The 24,533-nt window shown below is 38.5% G+C and overlaps 1 protein-coding gene across 1 annotated transcript; it reads right to left on the bottom strand.

Annotated features, from left to right (window-relative positions):
- Window positions 1–6,520: 6,520 nt before the first annotated feature.
- LOC129268289 (protein arginine N-methyltransferase 1-like) lies at window positions 6,521–24,387 on the bottom strand. The gene is made up of 10 exons (XM_064104673.1): window positions 24,271–24,387; window positions 22,644–22,775; window positions 21,714–21,869; window positions 20,248–20,311; window positions 19,605–19,750; window positions 18,472–18,559; window positions 15,243–15,358; window positions 14,234–14,384; window positions 11,643–11,764; window positions 6,521–10,320 (listed from the first exon to the last, which is right to left on the bottom strand). Exons 1-10 carry the CDS (start codon window positions 24,286–24,288, stop codon window positions 10,237–10,239), a joined length of 1,077 nt encoding a protein of 358 aa, XP_063960743.1. The 5' UTR covers window positions 24,289–24,387; the 3' UTR covers window positions 6,521–10,236.
- Between the last annotated feature and the right edge of the window lie 146 nt (window positions 24,388–24,533).

Consider the following 24,533-nt stretch of genomic DNA (forward strand, 5'->3'; position numbering starts at 1 on the left):
AAAAGAGGGGGCCACTTGTGGCTCGTCAGGGATCAGTTGTGACTCGTCGGGGGGGGGGGGGGCAGGGGTACGTCCCTTGCATAAGTTGTGACTCGTCAGGGGGCAGTCTGCCCCCCCCCCCCTAGGTACGCTAGTGAATGAGGGTTTACTTTTCAAGAGATCAAATTATTCTATGACGTTATATTCCTAGAAATCTATCCTAAGTTTTGAGTTCGTTTTGTTGCTTATGGTTTGGTTAAAATTATAATATCAATATGCATAATATGTATTTTTGAGTTGGTAAGCCCCGATGATTTATTATTCATGCAATCATTTTTCAAAGAATTAAACGTGTTTGCATTTTGTTTATACAATCACGGTTAAAAAGCCTGCTTTCAGCTAAAACCTGCTAGTCAGCAAGGTCGTGAACAATGTAAAATGATACAAAAATAAAAATGAGTTTACAAAAATAATAACAACGAAAACATAATATAACAATATATGAAAATAATGCAACAATTATAAGGAGTGTATATAAAGAGGACATAACTCTCAGTATTATTAATACAGCGATGCATATAATTCATACATTTGGTTGCTTTGTCAAATTGTTTGGAATCCCTCTTTTAATGTGAGGATAAAACAAATGTGAAGACACATTCCTTGAAGAGGGGGGGGGGGGCTGTGAAGCGAACCCGTCCGCTACGGTGTTGGTTATAATGCATTAAACGTAGATGGCGCTATTGCTTTTGGCGCGTTAGAACCACATTTCTAGTTCAGTGGTTAGAACCACTGTTCTGGAAATACGTGGAAGTCGTGTTCACCCAAGCAAAACATCGCCGGCGAACTCGATAAGTCACGTGACGTATTTCCAGTTCAGTAGTGGTTAGAACTCAATTGGTCGACGGACTGCGTAAGCAGGGGCGGAAATCTCTCCCAAAAGGTAGGGGGGACACGCGGGTGCGGATCCAGCCTTCGCCAATAGGGGGTAGGGGCGGAAATTTGTTTCAGCCATATTTTCCCCGATCGGCAGCTCGAAGATGATTTTTGTTTGTTTCTTTGAAGGGGTAGTCCTCATTAGTCACTTCTTAGCTTTATTCTTATAAATTAATATATAATATCATAATCCTTATTTATATGATGCGAGCGCAAAGCGCGAGCTAATTTTTTGGGGGGAAATTTTATGTATTTTTTCCTAACATTCTGGGCAATGTTTGTTATCCTGAAAAAGATGTGTATGCAACTAAATATTTATTACGAACGCAAAGCGCTTTTATTTTATGTATTTTTTCCTAACATTCTGGGCAATGTTTGTTATCCTGAAAAAGATGTGTATGCAACTAAATATATACTACGAACGCAAAGCGCGAGCAGAAATGAACTGATGGAAAAGATACCTGTTAAAGACCGCTTGTATTTAGCATTTAACAATCTAATAATACGAGCGCGAAGCACAAGCTGAATTTTTTTGACATTTTCACCAAAAGAATGGAAATTCTAAGCCCTTTTTGTAACTCAAGCAGAATAGGTATATAAGTAGACAATTGATGCGAGCGCAAAGCGCGAGCGGAAAATTTTGAGACTTAGTCCTTTAATATTTACTGAAAGAGACACTCTAGTCATGTTTTGTAAATCATGAAAAGGATTAGTATTAATAATGCGAGCAGAAAATTTGTATATACGTTTTGAACTGGTACCTGTTGAAAAGGTACCTGTTAAGGACTGCTTGCACTTAGCCATGAAGGCGTTACATCTTCAACAATCAAAAAATGCGAGCGCGAAGCACGAGCTGAAATTTTTTGAAATTTCTAAAGAAAGAATGGAAAATTTTAATCAATTTTTGTAGTTGTGAACAGGATAGCTATTATAATCTAACAATTGATGCGAGCGCGAAGAGCGAGCAAAAAAAAAATCGAGATTTAGACCTAAAAATGGGCCACTCTGTTCATGTTTTGTAAATCATGAAAAGGATGAGTAATAGCGGGTCTTCCTACATTAATAATGCGAGCACAAAGCGCGAGCAGAAAATTTTTGATATTGTGATCTGAAACTGGATAATAATCTCAATAGAGAACAAGTTGAGTATCTGAATAAACATGCGCGCGCGTGTTTCATAATTATTTAGACCTAGAATCTAGGCATTCTAAATACATCTTTAACCATGAAAATCATGAAACGGTGATATTCCGATAAAAAAAAAAATGAGTAAATTTTAGCTTTATTTCAAGCACTTTGTAGGAAAATTGTAAGGTGGATATGGATCGCATTTAAAAAAGAGCTGATATTTTCATTATTATTACTTTGAGTTTTGACATAGGACCGGGACATCCTTACGACATGTCATTATATGAAAATGATGACTATCTTCCTAAGCGCGAGATGAAACAAAAGGAACAATTTAATTATCAAATTAATATCATATTTATTAATGCTTAATGAGGGCGCGAAATCTGATATTATGGCATAACAAGTGGAATGCCTCTGGCCGTCTCACCTGCATCACGCGATTCAATATAGCAGCAGTGCTGATTTTGAAAACTACTATAACTCGCACAAGATGTTCAGTGATACTTGGTTACTCTTATTTCCATGTTTTATGAACTAGACCAATACACTTATAGAGATATGATGGCAATTCAACAAATACCCCCAACGCGGCCAAAGTTCTTTGACCTTACATGACCTTTGACCTTGATCATGTGACCTGAAACTCGCACAGGATGTTCAGTGATACTTGATACTATTATGTCCAAGTTTTATGAACTAGACCAACACACTTTCAAATTTATGGCTGTAATTCAACAAATACCCCAATTTGGCCAAAGTTCATTGACCCTAAATGACCTTTGACCTTGATCATGTGACCTGAAACTTGCACAGGATGTTCAGTAATACTTGATTACTATTATGTCCAAGTTTCATGAATCAGATCCATAAACATTCAAAGTTATGATGGTAATTCAACAGATACCCCCAATTCGGCCAAAGTTCATTGACCCTAAATGACCTTTGACCTTGGTCATGTTATGTGAAACTCATGCAGGATGTTCAGTGATACTTGATTAACCTTATGTATAAGTTTCAAGAACTAGGTCCATATATTTTCTAAGTTATGATGACATTTCAAAAACTTAACCTTAGGTTAAGATTTTGATGTTGATTCCCCCAACATGGTCTAAGTTCATTGACCCTAAATGACCTTTGACCTTGGTCATGTGACATGAAACTCAGGCAGGATGTTCAGTAATACTTGATTAACCTTATGGCCAAGTTTCATGAACTAGGTCCATATACTTTCTAAGTTATGCTGTCATTTAAAAAACTTAACCTCAGGTTAAGATTTGGTGTTGACGCCGCCGTCGCCGTCGCCGCCGCCGTCGCCGTCGGAAAAGCGGCGCCTATAGTCTCACTCTGCTATGCAGGTGAGACAAAAACTGGACATTTCACTTTTGTAAATATGAATAGGATGCATCAGTTAATATATTTTTAACCATTAATGCGAGCGCAAATCGCGAGCTAAAATTTTTGATAAACTGTCATGAAAAGGTGATTTTAAGTAGTTTGTTGTATAATCAATATTGAAACGTACATAACTTGCCAATCAAAATGCCAGCGTGCGGCGCTAGCTGATACGTCTTGACAATCAGACCTGGAAAGGGATATTTTGAAAACTTCATGGAATACACGAAAATAATAGGTCCCTGATAATTCAAAATTTGCGAGCGCGCAGCGCAAGCAGCAAATGTTGATAAAATTATTCAGACCATAAAACTGAAATTTTTACAGAGCACTTTTTAAAAATCAATTTGTAAATCACACAAAATAATGAAAGTTCGATTTCCGAGGTTTTCCGAAAATATAGGGGGGGGGGGGGTCCGGGCCCCTGGATCCGCCTATGGGGACAAGTGGCTGGAAAACTTGACAAGCAAAAAAAAAGGTTATCATCCAAAAAGTAAGGTCATCTCGTCCCAAAATAATGTTTTATTTCAATTAAGAATGATGTATTTCTTGCCATCATAAAAGACCAAAAATAGTAGGGGGACGTTTGATATTGTGTCCCCCCTACTATTTTGAGTAGGGGGGACACGTCCCCCCTGGGATTTCCGCCCATGTGCGTAAGGCAGCTCTCGGAGACTATAAATAGCGGAGTTTCGCAGTGAACCGTTCCAAGACGGAAGATGAAGGTAGAGTATGGTACTAGCGAAGCTGCCTATCGATTTTGGTGTGGGCGGAGACATCGTTGCCATGGTAACAAGTTTTTGTGGAAATAGCAGAGATGTCTTTGTGAGCGCTCTGCCAGCTGCATTTCTTATCCGATCATCTTCAAATGTGGCGTGAAGGTCCGTTATGGTAAAGCAAAGCCGCGTAACGATTTTGGTGTGGGTCAGGAGACTTCGTTGGCATGGAAACAACAGTTTTTGAGGAAATAGCAGAGATGTCCTTGTGATCGCTCTACTAGCTGCATTTATTCTCCGAACATCTCCAAATGTGGCATGTAGGTCCATTATGGTAAAGCAAAGCCGCCTATTGATTTTAGTGTGGGCGGAGACATTGTTGCCATGGTAACAAGTTTTTGTGGAAATAGCAGAGATGTCTTTGTGAGCGCTCTACCAGCTGCATTTCTTCTCCGATTATCTTCAAATGTGACGTGAAGGTCCATTATGGTAAAGCAAAGCCGCGTAACGATTTTGGTGTGGGTGGAGACTTCGTTGCCATGGAAACAGCAGTTTTTGAGGAAATAGCAGAGATGTCCTTGTGAGCGCTCTACCAGCTGCATTTCTTCTCCGAACATCTCCAAATGTGGCATGAAGGTCCATTAAGCAAAGCCGCCTATTGATTTTGGTGTGGGCGGAGACATCGTTGCCATGGTAACAAGAGTTTTTGTCTCGCCCACCAGAGGTGAAGGCGAGACTTAGGGATCCAAATGTCGTCCGTCGATCGTCTGTCCGTCACAAACCTTGACACATAACTCCACAACCGTAAGTCACTTTTCAACCATGCAAACTTGGATGGTAGATGGACTTGGGGGACCTGCATGTTATGCTGCAGTCAGAGGTCACATGGTAAGGTCAAAGGTCATTTTCAGGTCAACGTTGAAGTTTACATGCAAGACTCTCTTATGACACGTAACTCCGCAACCGTACGTAAGTCACTTTTCAACCAATTTTTTTCAACCGTTTTTTTAACGATCATTGCTAATGTAATGGGATGAGACCAAACAGAGATGAATTGAGCGTCAGAACACAAGTTAATATACTTATAGACCGAAAGTAGCATCATCATAAAATCATCATCACCATGATCATCACCACCATCATCACGATCATCATCGCTACCACCATTATTATCATAATCATCACCATTATCACCACCATCATCATTCAGCATAATCACCACAATGATTACCAAATCATCATCATAGTTATAACTAAAATCATTGCCATCACCATGATCATCACAATCACCATCACCACCACCGCCATGTTCACCATGATCATGCATCATCACTGCCATCATCGTCATCACCACCACTACCATCATCTTCACCAGCATCATCACAACCATCATCAACATCACAACCATCATCACCATCATCACCATCATCATCACCACCATCATCATCATCACCATCATCACCACCACCATCATCACAACCATCATCAACATCACAACCATCATCATCATCACCATCATCACCATCATCATCACCACCATCATCATCACCATCATCATAACCATCATCACAACCATCATCATCACCACCATCATCATCATCACCATCATCACCATCATCATCACCACCATCATCACAACCATCATCATCACAACCATCATCATCATCACAATCATCACCATCATCATCACCACCACCATCATCACCATCATCATCACCACCATCATCACAACCATCATCATCACCACCATCATCATCATCACAATCATCACCATCATCATCACCACCATCATCATCATCACCATCATCATCACCACCATCATCACAACCATCATCATCACCACCATCATCATCATCACCATCATCACCATCATCACCACCATCATCACCACCATCATCATCACCACCATCATCACAACCATAATCATCATCACCATCATCATTACCACCACCATCGCCATCATCTTCACCATCATCACAACCATCACCATCATCTCCATGATCACCATCATCATAATCATTACCATTACCACCACCATCGCCATCATCTTCACCAGCATCGTCGTGATCATCACCATAATTATAACAATAATCATTGCCATCACCATCACAATCTTCATAATCATCAACATAATCCCCATCACCATCATCATCATAATCACTATCATCATCATAATCATCACCACAATCACCATCATCATCACCATCACAATCATCTCCATCAATATCAAATTTATTTTGATGAAATTTTCAGTGCTTTTTCAGATGGACAATTACTCTATTCAGTCAAATATCATGTGCATTCACAGCATGGAGTACTCCTTTCACACAATGCAGAAACAGAAACATCACCAACTCAAAAACAGATTGTTGAGATAACGTACAAATGACTTTAAATACCATCTATACAGTAATGCAACTTTACAAAGAAATCTTGCCGTAGTGCTGCTACATACTTAATTACACCATAAGAAGCCAATAGAGGGCAGCAAACAGCGAGTTACAGTTTCGCAGATTGTCAACTGCTTCACATAATATACATGTACAAAAGCTCTTTCTCCCCTACATTATCAGGGGAGTATTTCATGAAACAAATGGTCATTATTTCCAATAAAAACTGTTATAAGCTACTGAAATGCTTGCACCCGATTGGCTAAGAGCAAATCAGTCAAAGAAAATCAATGACAACTTGCTTCATGAAATACTCCACATTTGATAAGAGCCCTGGCAAGCTTCTACTACATTGAATTCAAATCACAACCCTAATGCTTGCCAGAGGTTTGCCCAACATATCATCTAAATGAATGGTTCTGATTATATCAGAGATAGTCGCATGTTAAGATTTACAGAAGAGGCCTTAAATAAAGTGGTCCATTAAAATGCATGTTAATATATCACACTGCAGACAGGTAAAATATAGGCGGATAAGAGAGAAGGGGGGGGGTTGAAAGGAACGTATTCACACTTAATTATGGCAAGCCACGTGTGTGGCATGGAACATCATACACATTTAGGGTGTATCAACCATAGACAGATATAGATATTAATGAAGAAAATTGACAAAAATAACTGCTTGTCATAGGAATAACACATCTAGAATCATGTGAACAGGTGTCCAAAAATTATTGAGAAATTGATGTTTAGAACAAACATTGGGAAAAAAGGCTTGCCTTTAATAGTGAAGTATTATTCTAATCATTATTTGTATTTGCACTTTCTGGCTTTTATCAAAAGGGGCTGATTGAAAAAGCTGTAATTCTTTTTTTTAAACAAATCAGTCAAATACGAGAGGTGTCAATCAATAAGGTGTGATGAGACCTAAAATGACCGTTTGATATTTACCCCTTCCCTCGAAACCTGCCATTAGACTGACCAAGAGATACAGACATTGCCCATGTATCCTCTAATTTGAACAATAAAAAATATGTTTACGAAAGAGGATCAGTTAGGTTAGGAGTCCAGTAGAACTATAAAAGAGTTATTGTTGAAGAATACAGAAAATGGTGGTCACACCTTTTTATCTTAATATACATACATAACATTTTGTTGGAAAAAATGAAATAATTTTCTATTTTGTTAATTATTCTGTGCCTGATGTATACATAAATTACATTCTGTGTATTTTGAGGTCTTCATAGGAACCTGTATTTAAATACGGACAATTTAATATTTACCCTGAAAAGATACACAAAACGTACCATAATAGTCAGAATTCCACCAAAATTTCAAATTTCTTCAATAAAACATAAAAAGTACAAAAATCAGTAAAAAGACATTTTTCAGCTCACCATGATTAAAAAAAGATGACAGATTTACAAACATGTTCATAAGGGGGCAGGCCGTACAAGTCAAATTTATGCCAAAAAAGAATGAAATTTCTCATGCAAGCCTCACAAACGTTATTTTGTGAAATGAATAAAGACACCCTTGCGCCCATAACAAAAAGGCTGAGCAATCATTGTTGAAGAATATCTCTACAATTGATTCCATTGACTACAATGTACAATCAATCATGAAAATCAAGCATACGATTAATCGCTAACCTTTGTGTTACGGGACCCTGGTTACAGTGAAGTCTCTGAAGTCTCTGATTTTTGTTTAATTGAATAGACGCTGCGGAGCATTGAGTGGAACTGAAAAATGAAGTTAGCAAAATATTTGATGGCAGAATACTGGTAAGCTCCATTTCTAGAGATATGACAAAATGGTACCAATTCTTTGACACAAAAATAAGGAAACTATGTTTAGACAACATAAGGTTGCCAACATTGTTATAATACTCAAGAGATACGCCTCTTTCTGTGCTGTCCTCATAATGTTCAAAATTCTAAGATACAAGGTTTTAATAGCACACTGACAATTTGCCCATGTTACTAATTCATGTGTCCTCAACTGCCACTTTACAATTTTTTACTTCATAAATTGTGATTGGAATTAGCTCATAAATTGATTTTCACTGATATTTATTTTCTACTCATATTAAAGATATATCAAACATAAGCTTTACTTCAAGGTGGTCTTTTCTCATAATGGAGAAAAATCGGCTCCAGCGAGGCATGGAATCTCGAGTTAACCCATATAAAATAATGGGTATCATGCAAAAGTAATTACCGACGCATGGCAAGCCATGCATCCGGTAATTACCAATGTATGGCATATTTACCGGATGCATGGCTTGCCATGCATCAGTAATTACTTATGCATGGTTGTAAAAAACTTGATTTTTAGCCCAAAAATGCCACCATTCTATAAAACAAATGATACACAGGTATGTTCGTGCATCAGTGGGACGAGTGAGCATGCAGTAACTATGGAAGCTTGTCTGAACCCACTCGGCTGCACCTAATGGGTTTAACAGTTCCATAGTTACCTTATGCTCACAAAACCTACTACAGATGCACTCACATCTGTGCATTGTAGTATACTGGTGGTGCTTCCGTAAGGAGGCACTTTCGAAATTTCCCTTAAACGTGAATGCCAGGAATGGCATAACCCTATTCTGTGCTATTATACAAATATACCAGGCTTTAAGTATAGCCAAAATTATTTGTCAGAGGTTGTACTAGCATTACTATTTTACCTGAGGGGAAAATACATGTAGTAACATTGCCGGTTCAACCGGGGATGAATAATTCCCTTTATACTTTCAAAATTAAGGCCTGGTATATTTGTTTTATAACCTACTTTTAATAAGCTAGAACAATGGTTTTGAATATCTAGTTCTCGTACTGACATTTCATCTTTTTAAAATCTGAACCAAAATATAGATAACACGCTGCGTTGAGTGACCTACTTTTCCTGAAGCTACGCGCCCAGCGAAACACGGATTAGTGCCTGCGCTGTCCCTTCACGAGACTTGCCCAGTAGAGACACCTCACTGACCAGTGCGTCCAAGATATTGCATGATCTGTGAGTGAGGTCGAATATGGACTAGTGCACTATTCCAACATTGACATCACGGAATAGCAATTTTCTTTAGTGGGCGTTTTGTTTCAACAGCATAGCTGGAATATGTTTGGTCACATGAAGCTGTATGAATCACTCTACTAGGATTTAATTCATGTCGGATATAAGAATTCATAGAAAATAATGTACTGAATATTTTTACACCACTTGCAGTGCAATATGGATCCCTATGGAGGATAAACAATAACAACCTGTGCATCAAACCACGGTCAATCATTGTTTTTTTTTTTAATGGTCAAATGCAAAGGTTTCTCATTGTTATGTAATCCAACATGGCTGCTTGTGATCCCATGTGGTAACCCCTCTATATGTTGTGCTGTTCCAGAATAAAAGCTGGTTGACTTACGGTAATCATTACACACTAAATTGGCAATGCGATTAAATCAGCAAAAGCACTGTTTAAAAATGCAAATTGACAACTGTTTTGGATAATATTATGCTATTGAGGTTAATTTTAACCGATGTCATACCCATATTGATATCTTTAAATTGTGAAAATAAATGAGCAACCGAGTGTTGCCAGTGTGAATGAATGTTGCCAATTTGAATGAACGTTCCCAATTTGATGAGCAACAGCAGATTGACCTGTATCCCTATGGGTTCACGAGGGGCGTCATCTATCGCATGTGATACGTGAAATTTGATTTGATGTTTGAGAGCTCCCCGGAAAACTCCATGCCAATCTCAAAGTCCAAGTCTCGCTGCAAAAACATACCAAAAAAAAAGCAACAAATTTTGTTAGGGAAGAAAAAGTGGTAAGAAACGGCTATTATATTCAATTGGCTCGACTTTGACATTACGAAGCAAGTAAAGGCCACCACACACCTTACGACCCGACTGGTCTGCGACTGAGTGAAAGGGAATGTGACGTCACAGCTCTTGTCAGCTTGAGAGTCGCAGACCGGTCATAGACAAAGCGCAAGAAAATCGTAAGGATTTGACATGTTGAATCCTTCGCAAGCTCAATCCGCCTTCCAGCCAATCAGACGGGAGAGTCGCGTCGCATACATGATACGCAACGTGCATACACAGTAGTAAGCGTCATTTTTCTCAGTTGCTATGGCAAAAAGCAATTAGCGCATGTGTGAGTCACAGACAGAGTAGTCGGATCGCAAAATGTGCGGTGTCGAGGCTTACGACTGCCTTGCGATTCATCCCCCCTCTCTCAGTCGCAGACCAGTCGTAGACTTAATAGAAAAGTAATTTCCTAAAAAAGAGCAGAAATTGTCTGATATTTATATGAAACCAATGCATTGGCATGCTGGTCAACCAGTTACATCTCAAAGCAGCTCCAGTGTTTTCCAATGACAATTTTTACGACAGGAAGAAATCAATTGGTATAAGAACACATTTAGAACATTATTTCAGTTTGTAAGTGACTTGCTTCCTTATGTCCAATGGCATTCAAGTTCTTTCAGTAACTGATATCGCATAGCAATTTGTATGTGTATATTCCTAATGTTTCACATGTTAATACAGAAACACGAAACGAACAATAAAAATACTGAAAGAATTGGCTTCCTTTTATTTTATGTTCAGAACAAAAAAATATTTTGTAGTTAAGAGAGGGAACAGAGGGATTATTATATCTTTAAAATACTCTGAATATTTCTTGTTGGGAAAATAACAAGGAAAATCTACCGCCCGGATTATGACAGGGATAAATTGATCTTAGGATAAAATGTGTGGTCTAGCAGTAGTGTCTCTCGTCCTTTGAAACAGAGGGTCACGGGTTCAAATACACGTACCAGTCATGGCATGTTTTCATTCACTAAAAGTTAAGTGTGACTTGGAGTCGCACTTACCTTCCCAGTTGGATGCGGTATACAATGCGTCAAGGCATTGATAAGATCGTGCTCAGAGGACATGTGCTTCTGTGCATTAATCAGTGAGATTACGTGTTAAATAGCATGTGTGCATCGGCATTGAGTATGCCTTCAGTCACACATTCATCTTTGTGAAGCGCTCCCTGCCCCCAGTGTGAAAACCCCCATAAGGAAAGAGATGGAGCATTCATACTTACATTGTTCTTTGCGTTGGGTTTCATGGAGAACGTTCCGTAGAGCTCTTCACCTCTCTTAGCAGTGATGTAGTCATCCAGGTAGAACACGGTCTGTTTCCAATGTGTGTAGTGGGAGTCAGGTGCTGTGAAATAGATTGACAAAAGTGATAATCAGTCAAATCTTCAATGTTGCTACTGCATAAAACAATCAAACATTTTACATGTCCTGAGCCAATTTGTCCATGTTGGCTTCACTTCACAAACTGATTGAGCCATGACTATTAGATAGCAGACCTGCCAACCTCTGGGAATGAAAAATCGTATTTCGTGATAAAAAAACTGTTCTCCCCCCCCCCCCCCAAAAAAGTATTTCATAATAAAATGTGTGGCGCGCGCACTCAACGAGGCGCTCAAGCTGCATGCAAGCTAAAATGCGCACTGCTCTTGCAGATGAAAAAACAAAAACATTGAAACATAAGTATATCTCACCCTGGCTTTAACAAAATGATTGAAAAAAAAAAACAAGTTACCTGAAATTACATTGATCCAATAACCATATTTGTGTGAGTTTTATGAAATTGAAACACATATAGACGATTTTTATCAACGAATTACGATTTTTTTTAAAAAAAAGATCAAAAAAAAAAAAGATCAAAAAAAATAAATCAAAAATCGTATTTTTTAAAGAAAAAACGTACTGTTGTTATTTTGGTTGCATAAACCTACTAAACACGCCCAAGAGCATTAATCTTCATATCTTTAAATATTTAATTAAATTTAGGTTACAACTAGTGGTACCACAACAACTATCGCCACATAATACCAGTACCACTACCACTACCAATGTCAGCACCACTACCACTATGACTGTGACTACCACTACAACAGCAATACCAACACCACTGACTAGCACTGCCAGCGGTGACACAAGATAAGCTCCTGCAACATTTGCTCAGGGTCTTAATATCTTAGAGGGATAGGGTTAAAGTTAGGATTGTAATAAAGATTTTTTTTGTTCAGAATGAGGTAAATGTAAGGGTTTATTTAGTTTTTAGAGTATAGGTTTTATGTTTGGCTTAACGTTCAGATTTTCTATCGGAGCAAATGTTGCAGGAGCATTTGTCATGGAGCCTTGCCAGCACCACTATTATGGTCACAATCACCACAACTACCACCATCATAATCATCAATTATATGTTGAGAAGCCAGTCCTCTTGTGGCACAATAGTGAAGTCTATATTGAAGTATGTCACCAACGCCTGGATATAATCACTTCAATCACCACCACCACCGCTATAACTACCACCACTAGTAGGGACAGTGATTTTCCGTTTCAAAAAATTGCCTTTTCCGTTTCAGAAAATCTCAAATTCCGTTTAAGCATGTCAGAAAACGGAAATTCCGTTTCCCCATAGACTTTGTACACACGGAAAAGTGACAATTCCGTTTACACATTGAATAGCAAAATCACAACACGCATACTCGCACTTGTCAAAATTTGTATCTGCTACTGTACCAACAACACAATAAAATCCGTTCTAATCGGATCTATGCGGGTGCATAACATATTTTTACACACCCATTTTGCATGCATACATCCTCACCTTTCATATTATTAGCATTATTTCACGGTGAAATGATATTTCATCGATAATTTTGGGGTTTTTTGGACATCGTTATCATCAGTCAACGGCTATTGCCAATCCGCCATCTTGGATTTTAAGACCACAATATCGTGCTGTTACATCTTCAAACGTAGAGGGCAGCAACACACGACCGTGTAAGGAGTTGAACGATATGTGTGCATGTGAAGCCCAACACCCGGCCGGCCGGGTACGGTGCGGGGTACGGGTACAATCGAGTGTGCTGATGTCAAGTGCAGTCACGATGTGTGAATTGTCATGATAGTAGCGAAGTGAGATCGTGTTTTCTGGGTTTTTTGGGCCATTTAATATTCTCATTTTGTTGTGATTTTGGAGTAATTTCTGTTGCTATTCTGTGTATTTTGAGGGAAAATACGTTTTCCGTGATTTTCCGTTTGAAATGCCACTTTCCGTTTCAAAAGGCCCTTTCCGTGAATTCCGTCCGTTTTCCGCGATCACGGAAAATCACTGTCCCTACACTAGTACCACTAATGCCACTGCCACCACTCCCATCACTGTCTCTACTTACATGTTGAGAAGCCAGTCCTCTTGTGGCACAATAGTGAAGTCTATATTGAAGTATGTCACCAACGCCTGGATATAATCACTTCAATCACCACCACCACTGCTATAACTACCACCACTAGTACCACTAATACCACTGCCACCACTCCCATCACAATCATTACTTACAAGTTGAGAAGCCAGTGCTCTTGTGACAAATAGTGAAGTCTATATTAAAGTACGTCACCAACGCCTGCATGTAATATTTCCATCATCACTTTTACTACCACCACCACCACCAATACTACCATCACTGTCTCTACTTACAAGTTGAGAAGCCAGTCCTCTTGTGACAAATAGTGAAGTCTATATTGAAGTACGTCACTAACGCCTGGATGTAATATTTCCATCATCACTTTTACTACCACCACCACCACCAATACTACCATCACTGTCTCTACTTACAAGTTGAGAAGCCAGTCCTCTTGTGGCACATAGTGAAGTCTATATTGAAGTACGTCACTAACGCCTGGATGTAATCATTTCTGTGAACGATGAGCTGGAACGGAGCCTGGAACGTCAGATCCTCCACCTTCACCGTATACATACTGATCTCCTGTGAGACAATGAGAGTTGCAAGAGAAGTTCAGCAAGGTGGGAGTTTCAAATGGTTACAGGAAAATGTGAGGACTCATAACAGAAAAGAACAGTCATCAAGAAGATGCAAGAAGGAGGAAGATTGGTAAGGGGGCATGGGGAGGATAGGCAGAAGGGCGAGGAAAGGGGGGGGGGGCTGGGTGAAAAGACATAATAGGTAAAACATCAGAAGGGGTACGGGAGTAAATCAAAGGAGGGGGATGAAAGGGGCAAGGAAAATCAACCAAAGAAAGATCTGGTCCAGTCTCCCCCCAAAAAAAATTATAAAAAAAAAATAATATAGCATCACAATAAAAACTAATGATAATGAAATAAAATAATGGTAAAGTTTAATAATAAAAAGATAATACTCAACAAATATTTAAAAAAATGATAATTACTGTAATACTATTATACTTTGTCATCAAATGGTAACTCCACTGGACTCTTATGATTTCAACTGGATGTTGAGCATGAGTTACCATGGTTGATACCATTGGATGGCAAAGTTACCATAATAGTAACATCTACGCAACTGGAAGCTGTGGAGCGTATCATGAGAGGACATGTCGGATGAAACCGTTACCATAGAAACAGTGCTTCTCAGCCAATCAAAATCAAGGAAAGTTGTCAGATCTGACAACTTGTCGGACAAAAAATGAAGATGAAATGCTCTCCGGGAAGGGGGGGGGGGGGGTCTCATGTACATGTAAGTCGTCAGCACTGACTAAATTGTTAGTGGTGAGGATTTCCATGAAACTATTGGAGAAAGACAACTTGACGGTGCGGACAACTTTAATAAAACATTCCCCTGATCTACGAGGAGGCAGCAGCTTACCTTGATTAGAAACGAGTTGGTGACCAGTTGTTTGGGATCGACGACATCTACCAGAGGTTCTGAGATGGCGATATCCCGGATGCAGCTCATATCAAATCCATATACATTGTCCCACCCTAGAAAACACATCAAAACCAGTTACCAACCTATCTACAAAGTATATGTATATGGTTTAACAAGAGTTTAAAATCTTTTTTTTTAAACAAGTGTTAAAAATCTTAAACAAAGTTCAATTTTTTTTATTCTCAATAAATCAAAACCAGTTACCAACCTATCTACAAAGTAAAACACATTGTTTAAAATATCAATACACCGCCATTTCCTCTGTGGAGCTTAATACATTAATTGTTTTAAATACGGTTTAAACAAGAGTTAAAAATCTTAAACAAGTGTTAAAAATCTTAAACAACAAAGTTCATTTTTTTAATCCTAAATAAATTAAGCATTGTTAAATATCTTAAACAACAAAGTTCAGTTTTTTTCAATTCTCAATAAATTAAGCATTGTTAAAAATCTTAAACAACAAAATTCAATTTTTTTTATTCTAAATAAATTAAGCATTGTTAAAATTCTTAAACAACAAAGTTCAATTTTTCTATTCTCAATAAAAAAAAGCATTGTATATTGGCCAATGAAGGTGCATCAGAAAAAAAATCTTCATGAATATAAAGATGAAATTAACTCCTTTAGCATGGACTTTGTACACAAAATCACAACTTGGTACAATTTCAGAAACATGCACCTGGGCCCCGTCTTACAAAGAGTTACTATTGATCCAATCAATCGTAGCTCTGGAAATCCAACAGTGTCATAATTTTTTCTACAGGAAATTTGCACAATGTCCTTTGTAATAATGTTGTAACCCGCACCCGTTGCGGTACGGGTTAACCTGCCGGTATGCCCCCGATCGCGGGTTGCGGGCCGGGCCGAGTTCATTCTCAAACCCGCAGACCGTCATGCAAAAAAAAAGGGAGAAGTAACGACGCATAATAAAAACATTAACAATGAAAATTGAGTTAGGATCATGTGCTTCTTACGTGGCGGATTCTTTTAGAGACGTAGATATTTCCTTTAAAAAAAAAATGCTGGCGTATTTTTGTCTTGTGAACAGTGAACAGGACTGAGACAGTTCGACATAAATACATCGAGTTGCTCTTTCGAAGAAGGAGCGCGCGCCATCGCCAGTGCAGCGCAGCACAGTCTAGTCAAAAGCAATCGCATAGGCCAATGAAACTCGATGTCGAGTTTCCCGTCCCATTTTTTCCAGCTCATAATGAGGATTTCATTATTCATTATTTTCCAGAAGATGAAAGTTTGACCTTTTGTAACCTTTGAACGCACTTTTATTCTGTGGAACTGTCTTGAAGCCAGGGAGCAAATCAATCATTTTTTTGGGGGTTCCATTTTCATTTTTTTTGGTAATATTTCAGGGTCTCCATTTCTACCGTTTTGGAGGCTACTTTTTTCATTTCGGGCTCTTTTCAAATGCTACGTTTTTGTATTTTGAGGAATCCCTGTTCACTTATTAAATTAATTATTACTTATTGTTTAATATTGCATGATTTTAAAGTTATTTTTTTCATGCTTAGAATCTTGGATGTGGGTGTGTTTGTGTGGGTGTGACTATGAGTTGAACTTGGATATAAATGAATTCAATATCTAATTTCTACTCCATCTAATTCCAGTACTTGGCCATGTAATAAAGGCCCACATACCCTAACTTTTCCTGATGTTCTTTGAAAACGCAGATCTCCACGAAAATTGCATTTCTCTATGAGGGAGTCTAAATTTGGTGAGAATGAACTCATTAATAACTTAAATATACATGACAATGAAGAAATCATCTAACTTTATTGGCAGTTTTGAATAATATTCCCGAAATATAAACTCTGTCTGAAACATAAAATCACCATCATTGAGGCCTTTACAGAGCGAATTGTCCCCCAGAGCTCTGGCAGAGAGACAGAGCTCAGACTGGCTAGCTAGTACAAGCGCCAATGCGTACGTGCGTGAGCCTCCCGTCGGCCTTGTAAAACAGATTGAGTTTTGTTTGATGATTTTTTTGTCTGATATGCCGTATGACAACTCACCAATGCGAGGTTACTAGACTATGGGATTTATTGAGGTAGCTCGACCAAACCTCGAGTGATGTTCGTGCAGGCTCCACTCCACTTCACTACCGCTACATCGGGTAGGTAGAGCGTAGTGTAGCAGAAGTGAAGTTGAGTGGAGCCTGCACGAACATCGCTCGAGGTGTGGTTGAGCATGCAGTGTCATTCCATTCACAAGAAAAAAACAAGAAAAGAATTACAGGTATTTACATGATATACAAGTAATTGTGACTGAAAAGCTTATATTAATGTTTTATATCAGTTCTGAATCTATATCTATGTCAAAATAGTAAAATAATGAATTATTTTCAGAATTTGATTTTTAAACGCGGTCCAAATTTCATAACGCGGGCGGGCGACGGGAAACTGAACATCGAATTTGCTGGGCAGCCTGGGCTACATGTAGCTAGCTAGCGCGCGCTGAGCTGCGGCTCCGATCCGAGGAGTTAATTGCGCAATGCTTTCGATTACGAGATCAGAGCCGACCCATTTCGGGTACAAAGTAACCCCCAAAAACATTTTCTCTCCGGAATAAAAGGCGAATTTGCAAATTGTAAGTAAATTCACTCTAGGCTAGGTTTGTAGTTGGCTTATATTTTCGTGATTTGAGCCTGTATAGTGTGGGGGTTGCAGAAATAATTTTCACTTTTCAAAGATAAATTTACTTGCGGGTTAAAACCCGACGGGTCAGCGGGTCCCGCTTGCAAATTATTGGATTATACGGGATGGTACGGTTCGGGTTTTCACTTGCGGGTTACAACATTACTTTGTAAACAAAGAGAAGCACAGTGAAATTTCAAGAAAACAATGAATGCATACATGTATATATGCATCATAGCTAGAAAATATTTTGAACAAACATGCATAGTAGATGTTGACGTTGCTGGCCATCCATAGTTGCGATTGATTGGATCAATCGTAACTCTTTGTAAGACGGGGCCCTGGATGCAAAAAATTTATTCTCAAAGGGTGTGTGAGACTCGAAAGTAAAAATTCAGCGAGTGGTGTGGCCAAAAAAATTTCAAGCAGTGGAATGGTCTAGAAAATTGCAATCGGGGAGGGGGGTGGGGTTGATTTGACCCCCTGGCTTTTCAGGATTTACATAAGGAAAAACTTACAATTGATTTTCTCATCTTTGTACTGCCTGTCCTCGATAGCCGTGACATGTAACGTAGCTCTGTCTGGGAAGATCAGACCGTCATCTTTCTGAAATATGGAGGATTACAAAAACAATATCACATAAGTAGACCAATCAGAGAATACATAAGATATATTTTGCAAATATCCGTAACCCCAATTTAGAGGAATAAAAGCAATATAGCTATATGAAGCTGCTTGCTACTGTTCAACTCGTACTGTCAAATATCCAAGAACCACAAGGCGATAAAAGCTACTTTTTGGCTGAAAAAAAGGGTCGAAAAATTGTAAATTTAGGTAAAATCACCTTTTAACTCTACAAATAATGGTTTAAAAGTACTAATTTCAGGAAAAACAAATACCTGCCCCCAAAAACATATAAATAGACACCAAAACCAGAGAATAAGACAACCAAGTAAAAAAGTTATGGCCGAAAATGTGATTTTGGCGGCCATTTTGGACTTTTGCCCGGCACACTATTTTCTTGGACCCGAGAAAAAAAATATTGTCATTTCATGTTGAGATACGTTAAAAGGAATTAAAAAAAACTGTTGCCATATCAAAATGACAAGTCAAGTTTGTTTTCAAAACCGCAGTTTAATGCCAACACTCCCAATTTTCATGCAGTTTAACTGAACTTTGTGATATATCTTGAACTTTGAGCTGAAAAACGATCACACTGAAGAATGCCAACAAAGATAAGCACATGTGGGTGAAAGCATTATTTTTTTTGTTGAGAAAAGTCCTGACAATGACATGCTTACTGTGCTTTTTTTCTCAGCAATTCCTTCCAGAATTATTTAGCACATATTTTTTTTTCCACATACAGACACTTGAGCGGCATTTTTATTTGATTCTGTATGAAATCATTTGAAATCGCTACAAATGGCATTTATCTTTAAGTGCAAATAAGACATCAGGGGAGCGTTTCATGAAAGGACTTGTCGGACGTTTTATCCGACAAGTCCCATTTTATCCGACAGTTACCATAGTAACAGTACCTCTCAGCCAATCAACATCAGAGAAAGATGTCAGATCTGACAACTTGTCGGATGAAAACGTTGATGAAACACTCCCCAGGCCTACATAAACTGAACTTGAAATATGTACTTACACTGAGCCATTTATCTCTTGCAAAGAGAACGGTGTTGAGCATGGATTCGTAGAAGAGACAGTAGCCCATCCACTCGCTGATGATGATATCGACCTTCTCTACCGGCAGAGTGACCTCTTCAACTTTACCCCTCACAATCTCAATCACTACGAGAGAATAAATGACATGTGATATTATGAACTATTTAACGGTAGAGTGACCTCTTCAACTTTACCCCTCACAATCTCAATCACTAAAGACAATCATATACATGTGATATTATCAACTATCTACCGGTACAGTGACCTCATTAACTCTACCCCTCACACTCTCAATCACTAAAGAGAATAATAAACATGTGATATCATCAACCATCTGCTGAGAGAGTGAACTCTTCAACTTTATCGGCAACAATCTCAATCACTAAAGAGAATAGATGGGATATTATCAACTAACTCCCGGTGAGTGATCTCTTCAACTTTACCCCACACGATCTAAATAACTAAAAGAGAATCAAATAGATGTGATATTATCAACTATCTACCGGTACAGTGACCTCATTAACTTTACCCCTCACGATCTCAATCACTAAATGAAATTCATTAACTATCATATAAGTCTATCAATGCCAGTCATTTGAATAATTAACACAATCCCAACTTACCATGATCCAACTTATTCGCTTTGATGATTTTGTCTGCATGGTCAACTATACTTGAGCATTCAATCTGGAAAATAAATATTATTGATAAAAAGGGAAAAATCAGTCAGTCCTTCACATGAAACACAGAAATGAACAATATGAATACAAAACAACATTTTTTGCCTTTTTCTGCTCATTCCAAGCCTTGTATTGTACTGAGCCAAACAGCAATTTCAAAGTAAATCTTTTCAAACCTCAAAGGAATAATAATGTAATAACAGTAATAAACCACCCGAAAGCATAATTTTCCTTCCTTGTTTAGATCATGCATTAATAATGGTTAGAGACATTAAGTCAACCTGTCATTGCGCCAGAATAATAAATAGCTCCATAGCATTATAGTATCCATTACCAGTAGGCAGTTTTCAGTGACATTACATAATTTATCTGCTAATTAGAAATTCTGTTGTACTCAGTGTGATTGACATAAAAATGGTGTCATATCCCTGTCCTGACAGTTACCTACGGCTATAAACTTTGCCGAAAACATATCTTGCTGGAACATCAAGTTTGCTTTCCCACAAAGAAGTCTCTTTAACATGTTCTTCCATTGCTTTTCATGAAGCCTAGGATCAGCAAATCAATAATCAATTCCCAGTAAAAGCGGACATCCATAAAAGTAGTTGCAGTAAAGACTGATTTTATGTGAAAGTCTGTAAAACCAAGATTAACGGTCGTTATATCATTGTAGATCTAGATCTGGGGCCCGTTTCATAAAGGACTTGCAACTGTTGTAACTTTGCCATTATGGCAACTACCATGGTAACCTTGATTCTGATTGGCTGCTGAGCCCTGTTACCATGGTAGTTGTCATTATGTCAGTTACAACAGTTGCAAGTCTTTTATGAAACAGGCACCAGGTAGTTACATTAATGTTAACTTTGTGAAATCATGAAATTTAAAGCTAAAAAATGATCACACTGAAGATCCCCAACAGAGATAAGCACATGCGGACAGTGCATTGTTGTTGCTCAAGGCTCTGTCACAGCGTTCCATGCAAGCCTTGACTTGCGAGTAACTACGTTTGCTACCTGCAGGTCGCCCGCATTGACAGTATCTTGCACATATCTCACCACGCAGTTAACCGCAGCAGTGCACACAAGTCTGATTTGCACACAGAAAAGTTTTGAACATGCTCAAAACTATTTTGCGGGCAATCACCCGCAACTTACCCGCAAGGCTCGCTTGGAACAATGCGACAGGGCCTTTGGAAAAAGACCCCAAAATTTCATGCTTGTTTTGGGAACTCGGCAATAATAAAAAAAAAATCTTCCAGAACCTTTTTGCAATGATTTCTTTTTTAATTTAGACAGTTCTTAGGAAGTCACTTGATTGGTTCTTATTCTGAAATAGATATTCATTCTGAAATCATTACAACTAGCATATTTGTATTTAACCCGATTTATGAACATGGCTACATCACCTACCCCAATGACTTTGGCAGCGCCGGCTTTGGCAGCAAACATACAGAGTATCCCGGTCCCACAGCCGATGTCAAGCACCGTCTTCCCTTTGAACAGGTGTCTGTTGTGATACATGGCGTTACGATACGTCAAAGTCCTAACCTCATCCTTTAACATTTCCTGTAAAACAAAAACATCAACAGTAATTAAAGGATTAAGCTGATCTCATGCAGGGAGATGGGGGGGGGGGGGGAGTGGACAGCTTAATGCCCCCATTTTAATCCCCAATCACAGTAATAGGCAATAAATAATGGGTTTTTTTATATGTTGATGCGGGTTCTTCTCAAAACCACAGCTGGTCCAAAAAATAGTCATTAGTAGCAGACATTATCAAATAGCCTGTTAACTAAACTGGTGACACGACATTTGCTCCTGCGACAATTGCTCTGGGCTTTATTTTGTCTAAGATCAGAGCTGCCAACCTCTGTTGACCAAAAAACATACTGATCCGTAACAAAAATCATATTTTGAAGGAAAAAACATATTTTGGTACAAAAATTGATAAATTACACATATGAAGCATGCCAATCAAATTTAACAAAAAACATATTTTGCAATAAAAACTCATATTTTGTCACTTTTGATTATGAAAAAACATACTAATATCGTTAAAACATATTAGTTGGCAGCTTTGTAAGATGTAGGGCAAGGTTATAAGGCTTAGGGTTGCAATATTGCTTTATACTAGGTTCAGGGTAGGGTATATTGTTGAATTCAGGGTTGAATTAGTCATTCGATTAGTGTGTGGAATATACAGCAGAGATTGTCGCCGGAACAATATGTCATGGAAACGCTAAATTAAATGAATGGTCACATGAAATAGTTCAGACAATCATTTGATCAGCATCTGTATCCCCATAGTTTTAAAGATGTCAGATAAACTTGCTATCTTACCTCATGGATGCCGAAATGTGCGTAAGAATCAAAGTAGTAGTCTTTTGAGGTCATATCCTCTGTTTTGACCTTCTTATCTGCGTGCCCATCTCCCTGCCCAACGTCTCCATTCACCGGTACTGGTACTTGTGTCTGAAGAGATATAAACAATCATCAAAATATGTTTAATCATCATCATCACCACCATTAGAATCATCATCACCATCGTCATCATCAACACCATCGTCACCATCATCACCATCATAATTACCTCCACAACCAACACTACTGCCAACACCACCACCATCATCATAACCACCATCGCTATAATCATTTTACATCATCATCTTAATTATTTCTATCAGTTAGCATTTCCCTCGAAGGTTTACTGAATATCGCGCCATGAAGACATTTCCTCCTTCCACTCTTTTTATCTTGAGCATCCTCCTTTTTCAGACCAACCTTACTGCTTTTATCATATCTTTCCAAGTAATCTTCCAGATTAAATGCTCTTGTCAAAGGTTCTCCTCTATATGTAGTACATCCATCTGAAACCACTTTATACTCATCACCACTTTCAGACTTGAAATTTCATAATTCACATGCATGTATTCCATGAAAGTTTTATGCAATAGGGACTTGCATATACTTTCAATATTATCTTGAAAATTTTACATCTTAACATTGGTTAAGTTTTTATGCAAAAACATGGTAAGAGTTTATTGACCCTGTTACACATGATTAGGATACACATTTGCTCTCATTGGCGCATGCACATCTAGATGCATCATCTCAGCATCTCACCGCACAAGGAGGATTAAAGAACGCAACCGAGTCAATGCACTTTTGAGTACATGTAGGATCGATGGATGTGTGCGCGCATGCGCGCACAGGTCATGATGGTTGTCTTGTAAATGTAATGAATGCTTGGAATCTGCGACTTCAAATTTACCCATCGTATATTTGCCACTCCGGAAGTGTTGGCCTAATTTATGACGTACTTACTTAAAAAGTGGAGCACTCGGCAATTTCAGAACAAAAGTTTTTCATGAAATTGCCCGCCACTGCATCTCGGGACTCGGGTCATTGTTTCCACTTTTCCAAAAATCAGGGAATTTTTACTTTTTCCAGGAAAAGTTTGGGAAATGAAAAAAAAAGCTGACATTCATTATCTTGATTATTTTCTCTGTTTGATTGCGCCCCTTTTTGCATTTTGCCCATCAAACAGTAGAGCCGCATGGGCCAATTGGGAGACTCTCCAAGTCCAATATGGGAAACAATCTCCCATAACCATATCGGAGGCTTGCTATGTAAAAGGACAAAAGAAACAACACCAACAAAAACATCATTTTTTCCATCCAAACTTTTGTCTCACTGAGCCGAGGTCAGAAGCCCATGGCCAAGCCCGCTGCAACGCATCAACAGCCATCATGCATCACGTTCATTCTTCACGCACGTACATGCACTCACGTATCACGCACTTCACAACAAAGAACGGAATGCATAGCACCACATATTAAAATTCGCGTGCCGACGCGAAAAAGAAAGCCAACAATTTTTTTATAATTTATTACACACCTCAATCACAGGCATTTCAAACTAACATCGACATTCCAACGCACTTCAAATACATTACTTGAATACATACCTCCATCTGTTCTGACATATTTCAGTGTATCTGGTAAAAATTTGACAGTCAAGATCAATTGAGAGATTTTCAACGCACCCCTCAGTAACAGTGAACATGTGCGTAATGAACAGAAATGTGAAATGTACAGCGCCCTCTATCGATAATGATCTTGCTGTCATTTTTCATGCTTCCGCTTGGCACCGCTAGGTGCCATTTTATTTAGCCCAACACCGTGTGCGATCATCAGCGTGCAGCAATTGCCAGTTTCATATATTATTTTG

Source organism: Lytechinus pictus, chromosome 9 (genome assembly GCF_037042905.1).
Source record: "Lytechinus pictus isolate F3 Inbred chromosome 9, Lp3.0, whole genome shotgun sequence".
Classification (NCBI taxonomy): domain Eukaryota; kingdom Metazoa; phylum Echinodermata; class Echinoidea; order Temnopleuroida; family Toxopneustidae; genus Lytechinus; species Lytechinus pictus.

Coding starts and splice junctions, on each gene's coding strand:
- LOC129268289 (XM_064104673.1), bottom strand. Junction 15,359..18,471: donor CAAAGATGAGAAAATCAATT/GTAAGTTTTTCC, acceptor TGTGTTTTCTAG/GGTGGGACAATGTATATGGA. Junction 14,385..15,242: donor CCAACTCGTTTCTAATCAAG/GTAAGCTGCTGC, acceptor ATTGTCTCACAG/GAGATCAGTATGTATACGGT.